We start from the raw sequence: 11454 nt of genomic DNA, 5'->3' as shown, positions 1-11454 counted from the left end.
TGGGCAAACTCCCATGAACCCTCCAGAATCCTGGAGAGGGTATAGAGCTGGTCCAGTGTTCCACGACCAGGGCGGAACCCGCACTGCTCCTCCTGAATCCAAGGTTCGACTATAAGCCGGACTCTCTTCTCCAGTACCCCTGCATAGACCTTACCAGGGAGGCTGAGGAGTCCAGTGCTATCATCACTTCATTGGCTGCCTATTAAATTCCGTATTGATTATAAAATCCTTTTATTGACTTATAAAGCCCTACATGGGCTCACTCCCGAGTACTTACAAGACCTTGTTTCTCAGTATGAGCCATCACAACCACTCAGATCACAGAGTGCCGGTTTATTAATAGTCCCCAGAATTCAGAAGATTTCAGCTGGGTTAAGAGCTTTTTCTTATAAAGCCCCCAAACTCTGGAATGATCTTCCAGAAACTATTCGGGTCTCAGAAACAGTCTCAATATTTAAGACTAGGCTAAAAACTCACTTGTTCAGTTTAGCTTTTGGTAGGTAATGTTCCCCCCTAGATAAAGGCAGCAGATCCAGGGGTCCATGGACACAGGGAATTATAGTAAACTGAGACGCTGGTGCTGTCGTCCCGCTGCTCGCACGCGGTCACTCAGGTTTGTGGACGGTGGAGCGGAGGGATGCCAGACTGTCTCAGAGTGCTGCCGTGTCTGTGTGTCCTTCTGGTTCTCTCCTTTTAGCTAAGCTGTCATAGTCAGATCTGCTGGAGTCGTTAGCCATACTCTGGAAATGCTTACATCCCCTGTTTATGTACAAACGGATAGAATAAAACTAATTCCATCTCCCTGCTTTCTTTCCGAGTATACAATCACCCATATGTCCGGCTGGACACAGAAGGATGACCGACTGCTGAGCCCTCCTGCTACCCACTTCAGACCAGCTGCCCAAGACCCAGCTGCCACCACCTGCCTTGGACTAGCTGCCCGCCCTACGCTGATGTTCTCATAGACTCCCAGCTATTCCTAATACCAATATTACTGCTATTAATATTAGTAATATAATCACTCTGTAGGTAGTCTGACCAGAGGAGGATGGGTCCCCCCCGGTGAGCCTGGTTCCTCCCAAGGTTTCTTCCTCAGTTCTGAGGGAGTTTTTCCTTGCCACTGTTGCCCCTGGCTTGCCCACCGGGGGGTGGGGGGTGGGGGGGGGGGGTTGTACATTCTTACAGCCCTGTTAAAACTTTGTCTTTTCCGAAATACTGTAAAGCTGCTTTGTGACAATATCCGTTGTAAAAAGCGCTACAAATAAATTTGATTCAATTATTTGATCTGATTAGATGTTTTTTATCATTAAGTTGCTAAGTTTGTTAGTTTGTTAGCCAGCTAGCTAGCTAGTTGCTATATGTGATATATCCATAGCAGAGACTTGCTGTTCTTTGTGCCTCAAATGTCGAACAAAGTCTGAAGTGGTTGCTCCATCTGTGATCTTGACTCCACATGACCTACATGTCGCAGTTCTTGTTTTATTCACTACAGCGTGATCTCTGTAGCTGAACAGGATCATTTGCAGGAGCATGTCGCTCGTCCTCTCCACAGATTCAACACTGGCCTCCCCCCAGAGTTTTCCAGGATTGGCTGCAGAACTTCACCTTTTTCTAGGTTACAGAGCAGCCCAGCTCCCTGGCATTACAGTGCTATTTAATACAAAATTATCCACTTTTACTTATTTATTATGTAAAAATAGGGCTGTCAAGTCTTTTCGAGTCTTAAAGCTCAAGTCCAATTCCAAGTCTAAGTCAGTAAAGGTAAAGTCTAAGTCAAGTCGCAAGTCTTTAGTGATGTTGTCAAGTCACAATTTATCAGTTTAGTGACTCGAGTTGGACTCGAGTCCAAGTCATGTGACTTAAGTCCACACATCTGGTTAAGACCATGTAGGGATTTCTATCCTAGCAGGAGGCATTTAAACTGGAGGCAAACCTGGATGGGTAGCCAGGGTAGCTGACAGAGAACTGGGCTGATGTGAGCATATTTGTAAGTGTGAGACTATATGAATTTATGGTTTTCAAAAAAAGCTGATAGTTTCTGAGATTTTCAGAAGAAAACAGGTTTATATGTTCACCAACATGTGAATATTGTCATCTCTCAGAATATCATGACACTTTGTTTGATGTAAAACTCAAATACAAACAGGCAAATCATTTTCTATGACGTCACAGTTCACATCATGCATAAACAGTTTAAAATTTCAGCAGCTAGAACAGATTTCCATTACATTCAGTATATTCCCGCATCCCTTACAGGCAGAAAATTCACAAGAAAAACACAAGAAAATTAGATTTAAAATATTTTATTCATCATTTTGTACAACAGTTGGTTGTCCAAATTTAACCAGTTTAGTTAATCAGCTTTGTATTTTCTCTGACTGCAATTTCACAAGCTGCACATCCTGAGTGATGTATCTCTTCTGCTATATAAAATAAATAAGGTTAATCATCTGAGGTCTGAAGGCAATTTTTGATTTGTGCATTTCTTCTTAAATTTGATTTATTTGATTCTTTTTTTTTTGCCATATGAAATGTCAGTGGTAATTGTATCCAGTACAAGATATAATTCAAAACTGTTGAAGTACAAACATGATATAATATATACAATAAGCAATATACATGATTTAAGGAGAATCATGAACAGAACATCTGTAATTATTCTCTTCACTGATTCAGAGTGTGCTGAAAATAAAAAAAAAATCACCTTAAGGAAGTGAAGCTCCAATTACTTTACTCACAATGCATTGCATTTAATTATGCAGGATATTTATATTTCTATACTGTAATTGACAACATGAGAACACTCGATAATGGACAAATAAAATTTAACCAATAGATCTATTTTGACTTTATTTTTTTTTTTGCTTAAATAATAACATTTGTTGAGATTTTTTGATGATGTGATCAGAATGTATGCTCCACTTCAACAAATTGCAAATGCAAGTTCCTTGAAATTTGAAAAAAAATATATTAATTGTCCCAAAACGTGCACTGGAGTTTTTACATTCTGTTTCAAAAATCCACAACAATCTCCACTGTTTTTGATGTTTGAAGCTGGAAGTTGTTATTAGTTCACCATGTTCTGATCTGTTCACCTCCTGCTGATAACTCTCGTTGTTGTCTGTGATAAGGCCTATTATGGTGGGATAATATGAATTATTAGTGTAGAGAGTCACAGAGATAATGCGCAGCCCTGAGGTTCGCCTGTACTGAGTGACAAGCACCGTGATGGAATTGTGATGGAATGTAGAAGACTGCTTCCTTCCAATTAAAAAGGACAGGAACCACATAAATCATAAGAGTTGATGTTTAAATCCATTAACTTTTGGAAGAGCTTGGTGATATTTACAGTATTAAAAGCTGAGCTGAAATATATGGAAAGAACACATTCATAAATATCAGCAAGGTCAAAGGTCTCAAAATATGAAGATATGATTCTCCTTTAAAGGCTCTTCATAAAACATGAAAAACATCCTCATATGTTTCATTTCTAAATGCTCCATTATCTTCATCACTACTGCAGCAGCTTCAGCAGCTGGAAACTCTCTGATGCCGTTTCACACAAGTCTCCGATGTGGACTGAATGAAGAATGAAGGGTTTCCGGCATGGCAGGCAGTCCTTAGAGGTTTCCTGAGTGTCCATCGGTCAGTTTCACACAGAATGTAGACGGACACACGAATCCACCAGCTCCACACGGTGAGAGGCAGATGACGTGTATCTCAGCCCCTCTTCATAGGCTCATAACTCTGGATGTGAGTGTCATATAATCTCATGATGAAATGGAATGGAAAGGGCAGCTCTACAGATTCAGTGTTTTAACTGGATTTCTGAGCTGTAAAATATCAGAAATATAAAGAAAGACATAGAAACATCAAATTTGTCATGTGGGAGAGTTTGTGAACCCCAGAGGTTTAAGAATAATTTAATAAAGCATTTATCTACAAAGCCATGTACGGGATGGTAGCTACCTCCTCAGGCAGATGTCTGACATGGTTAAGCTAACTTGTATTTATTCTAATGTTAGCATTTGCTCAGGCATAAACAAGCTTAACGAGGATTTTGTCATTTTTCTTCCTAAAGCTTCAATTGTAGTATATGTTCTGCTTTTAAGGACAACACTATACTGTTACACTCTATAAAAGTGTTTATAACACGTTGATTTGTACAGTGCTGGAGATGGTCAGTGACCATAACCACGGCTCTACATGAGGCTTAGCTTCCTCAGTGGTCTTGTTCCAGGCCTGGCTCCTGAAAACAGAAAAACAAAAACTTTTAATTGTGCTTTAAAAACATAGACAGTTCTTAGAAAACAACTTGCTTTTCTGTCTTTTAAGTTTGCACTGTCATGGCTGCATTGCAGATGCTTCAGTGAAGATGTCATTTTAAAAACTATATAACACCTGAAATACTAAGGTAGTTTATGATTAGGGGCTAAAATAACATAAAGAAATGAGTTACACTTTAATAGGGTTAGGGTTAGGGTTAAACTGTCTTTACCAAACCATTCACTGACCTTTAAAAGTTGTGAACAAATCATTCGTTTATCAGAATAACAAAATGTACATGTTTATAAATGACAGTTCATGAAGTTGTTGATTTATGATTAATTTTCAAATCTATGGGGATCTATTACCCACAATCAACCACCAGCTGTTTTTTTGTTTTTTTTTTGGCATTACACAACTTTACCACCGTTTTGTTCCTGCGTCCCAAGTTTTTTTTTTTTTATGTGTGTTGTTGGCATCAAATTAAAAATGGGGAAATATTTTTCATAAACTATTACATTTCTCAGTTTCAACATTTGATATGTTGTCTTTGTACTATTTTCAATTAAATATAGGGTTTAAATGATGTGCACATCATTGCATCCCAAATTTTTTGGCAATGGGGTTGTATATTCTAATATATAATATAATATAATATAATATAATATAATATAATATAATATAATATAATATAATATAATTTCAATGCAACATAAAATGCTATTTTCAAGAAGTATCCTATGTTGCATTAACCCTAACCATAAACCTAACTGCATTACAATGCAGATTATATGATGCTGCTTCTTTCACCACAGCAGCAACATTCAGCACTAAATGAAGAGCTACGTGTATTTAACTCAGTTTTGACATAAATGTATATCTAGAGATTTCTGATTCTGAGCACATGATGTGGAACCTTGTGTTGCACTGTTGTGAGAACTCAAAGAAAAGAGGGAAAATTATAAATGTTGTTCTTACTAATTGGAAAGTCCTGAGACATCCTTCTGTCTGAGGCAAGCGGTGCCTGTAAAAAAGAAAAAAAGAAAAAAAAAAACAATGCTGAACAGGACATTTCTGTTTTGAATGTTTCATAAAATTAAATGATTTATGGTGCAGAAATATCATATATCATGCTTTTGTGGTTGTGTAATGTTTCAGTTTTGGGCATATTACACTACTGAACTGACTATGGAATCTTTGGTGCGAACTGATTAAAACATATTTATTGTTTTATTTTGTTCTGTCAATCTGCTACTTGTTTAATTACAAAAAAGTTGGGAAAGTATGTGAAACGCATATGAAATCAAGGAGCTGTGATCTGTAAATCCACTTTAACCTGCTAAATATACACCCAAACTTGCATAAGTTCACAGGTAAAAAACTTTAAAATACCTTTAAAATGGCATGTCTTTAATAAAATAAGTTAGATAACACTGCAAACATTTAATTATAAGTTGAATGAAACCTTTAAATTAAGCCAAACAGGAACAGACCAGCACTTGGTAGCTGCCAAACAACATCAGCAAACTCATTAAATGAGTTAGAAAATATTTGGTTATTTTTTTAGTGATTGCATTATATTACAAAATCCAGCAAAATTGACAGGCAACAGTGATTATTATATAATATTTACATTTTTAAAAATCTGGTTGTGGAGGCTTGTGTGGTTGGTTGGGTGAGTCATGAGCCTCAGATCCATAGTATTCACATTTTCTTTTCCAGAATAACAAAATTTCAATAATGTTTAAGCCATTAAACATGTGTGATTCATGTCATTTTGTGATACAGATGCTTTATGAAGGCAGCACAGTCTGTCAAATTATTATTAATTATTATAATTATTGAATTACTCACCTTCCTCCAGTGATTTTCTGCAGTCATTCCTGTCACACTCAAAGCAGCAATCCTGTTCTGAATGTCTGTGACCTGAAGGACAGATGACATTTATTGTAAAGATTTCTGAAACACACTGTAACGTGAAAGAGAACATTTATGGAAACACAGTTGAGAGGGATGTGTTTCTGCTTCTCACCCCACTCTGAGAGCTCTGAACGCTGGCGACCGTCAGGGCCACTTTGCTCTCCAGCTGAGACAGCTCGCCGCTCGCAGTAGCACTGACCTCGTAGGAGTTCAGGTTCCTCAGACTGTTAACGGGCCTTTCAATGTCAAAATTTGACTTTGGGATAAAAAGGAAGAAATATTGAGATATTGATGTTGGGGACAATGTACCATTTGTAAAGTAACAGCTGATGGCAGTGTTTCAGTGATGAGCGTTACACTCTTTAGACAGATTTTTATTCTTTTTCTGTTTTCTGGAATTACTGGCATGGATCTGAAAGAAAAACATCATAAACTGACATCAAAAACTCACAGGAGACATTGTTTTCTAAAGTGTGCTTTGACTCTGTGACCTGCTGGGTCTCTCTGCTCAGCAAGGAGGGGAGCAGATTGAGGACAGGCAGTAAAATAAACAGAGCAGCTTCGATTTAGATCCATTTGTTTTTTTCCAGCGGTGTTGGTTCTGCCAGATAAGTTTGATCCAGAGCGGATCCTGAAACTCTGGTCAGCATCTTCTCCACATGCTACAGCACTGAACATACTCTTCCTCCTCCAGCAGCGAGGTTAGCTGGTAGGGCTGCTGTAAGGACTGTGTTACGAGATTCAGTTGTCCTGTAACAAAGGAAGAGGGCTGGAGTACAAGGCGTTTCACTCAGCTGAGAAAAATGGGTTCTGTAGGAGAGAGTTTCTCCTTCTGGAGAGAACAATGAGTTCTGGGACTCCATAGAACATCTACATGCACGAAAAGCTACATAACACACTAAGACTTTGTCCACATGTGCATGTACTTTTAAAAATGGGTGTTTTGAACCATGAGCTCCAGAACTGTCTGAAGATAATTCTACTTAAAGCAGAAACTGAGTTAAATCCCTGCATCTTGCTCATTTTGATGCCCTTAATCACAGTAGCCTACATCTTCTACAGTTTCTACATATAACTGTAGTGGATAAAAACATGACTCACTTTGCATTTTCTGCTGAAATTTTGTAAATGCGCATATCATTTGCAAAATATCTAAATGGAAACCCGGAGAATGAGAACTGCAACATCCTTGACAAACAAAAATCATCTCGCTATTTTTATGCAACAACCAAAAGTTATTTTAACCAGTCAAAAACTAGGCTTCACCAGGTCTCATCCAGCAGTGACTTCCACAGCACTCTGTTTTTCAATGTAGTGTAAGGATGGCTGTATATTTATGTGCAAACAATTAACAAGTCCTATTATTGATGTTAGAACAAGCACTGTTGGCTGCATCTGCCATCACCGAATCGCCTGCTGTAAACAAATGAGAAAACAGACAACACTCTAATGTAACAAGCCAAAACCTCTGTTCTCCCCTGTCTATGCGACAACACTGAAAACAGAGTTTCTGAATCTCTGCAATTCTTCCATTTTCAGGGGCTTAACGCTCTGGGGTCCACGAACTCGCCTGCATGTCAAATTCAGTGTTTCTATCTTTGTGATAATACAGCACAGAAATACACTTCAATCATTTCTGTGTGAAACTAACCGATGGACACTCAGAAGATCACTCTCTAAGGACTGACCGTCACGCTGAAAACCCTTCATTCTTCATTCAGTCCACATCGGAGACTCGTGTGAAACGGTGTCAGAGAGTTTACAGCTGCTGAAGCTTCCGCAGCGGGTTTGGAAAGTAGTGATGAAGATAATGGAGTGTTTAGCTGTTCTATGAAGAGCCTTTAGAGGAGAGTTTAAGATATGAACACATCGAGACAATGCCCTCAGACCACAGAGGGTTAAGACACAGTCTGCGTGAGGATGAAAGGCCAAAAACACATAGAAAAAAACTACGTTTTAATAAATAGCCGTGTTCGTGTGGACGAGGCCTAAAGGAACAAACAGAAAGGCTTGATTGATAGGTCCCCTTTACATCAGAGGAGGTTATTTAAGTCAAGTCAGTTTATTTACACAGAGCATTTTACAACAGGTGTTGCCACAAAGCAGCTTAACAGAAAAATCTGGGTCTGAGCCCACATGAATGTTACCAATAGAGACAGTGGCAAGGAAACCCCCCCTATAGTAATAGGAAGAAATCTGAGAGGAACCAAGACTCAAAATGGGAACCCATCCTCCTCTGGTCAGATAGCAAACAATAACAGCAGAAAATGATATTTGACCATTAATATATAAGACAGAAAGAAAGGAAAAGCAGAAGTAATGATGGCTATGATTACAGAAATGCAGCAGCATCATTAGGAGGGTCAGTTCATGCAGTTCAATACAGCTACAGTTTATACTTAACCACAGTTTATACTTAAATGCTTCCCACTACATGCTGAAATTAATAAAATTAGCATAGGCCAGTTAACATTATGCAAATTTAATCATCCTGACTGTTACCCACTTAAACTTATTGAATTCTTGGTCACGAAGTGGCATACAGCTCATGTTGGTCTTACCTTCTGAACCTCAGAAGGAAAGCTGTTTTTATCTATCGGTGCAGTTTGTCGTCTCATGACTGAGGAACAGTAATGACCACTTCCTCCCAAAGTCTTTGTGTCATCCGTTAGCTTGTTTGCCTCCTCTTCATCAGAGGAAAGGCCTTTGTCACTGATGTTTTCAGTCAGCTCTTCCAGCTTTTTCTTTAGCTCTCGCTCCTCTTGGTCCACTGCAGACAGCACGTCTTCTGCATGTTCAGCCTGACAAAGAAAAGGAGAATTCAAATCTTATGAAAATGCCAGAGACTGCCTCTTCAGCTACAAACTGCTGCGATAAAATAATACCTGAAACTTACAGGCAGCAGCCTAAGCAAAGAGGCCCAGGCCTCCCTCTCCCCCAGCCACCTCCTCCAGCTCTTCCAGATGGATACCAAGCTGTTCCCAAGAGAGTCGAGTGATATAATCCCTCCAACATGTCCTGAGTCTTCCCTGGGGTCTCTTTCCCATTGGACATGTGTGGAACACCTCCCTAGGGAGGCATCCAGAGGCCATCCTTACCAGATACCCGAACCACCTCAACTGGCTTCTCTCAACATGGAGGAGCAGCGGCTCTACTCCGAGCCTCTCCCGAATCGCCGAGCTTCTCACCCTATCTCTAAGGGACAGCCCGGAGACCCTGCGGAGAAAGCTCATTTCAGCCACTTGTATCCGCGATCTCGTTCTTTCGGTCACTACCCAAAGCTCGTGACCATAGGTGAGAGTCAGAATCGATTGAGCGGTAAATGGACAGTTTTGCCTTCTGGCTCAGCTCTCTCTTCACCATGATGGACCAGTATAGGGTTCCCATTACTGCAGATGCTGCACCAATCCGCCTGTCAACCTCTCACTTCATCCTTCCTTCACTCGTGAACAAAATTCCAGGATATTTAAACTCCTCCACTTGGGGCAAGAATTCACTCCCGACCTGGACAGAGCATTCAACCCTTTTCCGACTGAGGACCATGGTCTCAGATTTAGAGGTGCTGATTTTCATCCCAGCTGCTTCACACTCAGCTGCAAACTGGTCCAGAGAGAGCTGACGGTCCCAGCCTGATGACACCAAAAGGACCACATCATCTGCAAAAAGCAGATGTGAAATCCTGAGGCCACCATACTGGACACCCTCCACCACTTGGCTGTTCCGAGAAATCCTGTCCATAAAAGTTATGAACATAATCCATGACAACGGACTGCCCTGGCAGAGTCCAACCCTGACTGGAAACCAATCTGACTTACTGCTGGCTATACGAACCAAGCTCCTGCTCTGTTTGTACAGGGATTGAATGGTCTGTAACAATGAGCCCCTCACCCAGTACTCCCGGAGCACTCCCCCCAGAATCACCCAAGGGACGCAGTCGAAAGCTTTTTCCAAATCCACAAAACACATGTATACTGGTTGGGCGAACTCCCACACACCCTCCAGGACCCTGGTGAGGATAAAAATCTGGTCCAGTGTTCCATGACCAGGGCGAAACCCTCATTGTTCCTCTAGTAGCTGAAATTCAATTATCGGTCAGACTCTCTTCTCCAGTACCCTTGCATAGACCTTACCAGGTAGGCTGAGAAGTGTGATCCCCGATAGTTGGAACACCCTACCCTCTGGTCCACTTTCTTAAAAAGAGGGACCACCACCCTGGTCTGCCATTCCAGGGGGACCACCCCAGATGTCCATGCGATGTTGCAGAGGCATGTCAGCCAAGACAGCCCTACAACATCCAGCGCCCTCAGGAATTCTGGGTGGATCTCATCCACCCCTGGTGCTCTGCCACCAAAGAGTTTTCCAACCACCTTGGCTTTCTCAGCCCAAGTGATGAACAGACCCTCACTTGGATCTCCAAGCTCTGCCTCCTCTAGGGAAGGATCGTTGGTGGGATTGAGAAGATCCTTAAAGTATTCCTTCCACCATTCAATGACGTCCCCAGTCAAAGTCAGCAGCCCCCCAGCCCCACTGTATACAGAGTTGGTCGGGAACCACTTTCCTCTCCTGAGGCACCTGACAGTTTGCTAGAAGTTTGTCAGTGCCTGTCTACAGACTTTCTCCATGGCCTCACCAAATTCCTCCCACACCCGAGTTTTTGCATCAGCAACCACCGAAGCCACAAGCCAACCAGGCCTGATAGGAATCTTTCTTTAGCTTGACGGCTTCCTTTACACGAGGTGTCTACCAATGGGTTATGAGTAAGCCCACTCCTGCCCAACGCCTCTCACCCTGGACAACTCCAGAATGGAATAAAGTCCAACCCCTTTCAAGAGAGTCTGTTCCAGAGCCCCTGCCATGTGTTGAGGTAAACCCAACTATATCTAGTTGGTATCTCTCAGCCTCATACACTAGCTCAGACTCTTTCCCTGCCAGAGAGGTCACGTTCCATGTTTCGAGAGCCAGTTTCAAGAGCCGAGGTTCATAACGCCAAGGCCCCCACCTTCGGCCGCCACCCAATCCACATTGCACTGGACCCCCATAAGAACCTCTCCCACAGGTGGTGGATGGGAGAGTGATCCCATGTAGCTCATTCGGGCTGAGCCCGGCCAGGACCCATGGGTAAAGGCCCAGCCACCAGGTGCTTGCCGAGGAGCCCCTTCCCCAGGCCTGGCTCCAGGGTGAGGCCCCGGTAACCCTAATCCAGTCAAGGGAAACTAAACAATTTATTATAATATCAGAAAAGCTTTAGTACAGCTGTCCATCTGCATA

General features: G+C 41.5%; 1 protein-coding gene across 2 annotated transcripts in view; it reads right to left on the bottom strand.

Annotated features, from left to right (window-relative positions):
* Window positions 1-3749: 3749 nt before the first annotated feature.
* Window positions 3750-11454, bottom strand: part of mlphb (melanophilin b) — a 36962-nt gene continuing 29257 nt past the window's right edge. For both annotated transcript variants that reach the window (XM_017687536.2, XM_017687537.2), the window contains exons 11-15: window positions 8748-8987; window positions 6299-6442; window positions 6121-6192; window positions 5245-5290; window positions 3750-4249 (exon numbers count right to left, since the gene is read on the bottom strand). In XM_017687536.2, coding sequence (XP_017543025.1) covers window positions 4203-4249; window positions 5245-5290; window positions 6121-6192; window positions 6299-6442; window positions 8748-8987 — 549 coding nt within the window. In that variant the 3' untranslated portion in view covers window positions 3750-4202. The remainder of the gene's footprint in view (window positions 4250-5244; window positions 5291-6120; window positions 6193-6298; window positions 6443-8747; window positions 8988-11454) is intronic.

This window comes from Pygocentrus nattereri, chromosome 6 (assembly GCF_015220715.1).
Source record: "Pygocentrus nattereri isolate fPygNat1 chromosome 6, fPygNat1.pri, whole genome shotgun sequence".
Taxonomy (NCBI): domain Eukaryota; kingdom Metazoa; phylum Chordata; class Actinopteri; order Characiformes; family Serrasalmidae; genus Pygocentrus; species Pygocentrus nattereri.
The sequence above is the reverse complement of the archived record's forward strand: the minus strand, read 5'-3'. Positions and strand labels throughout refer to the sequence as shown.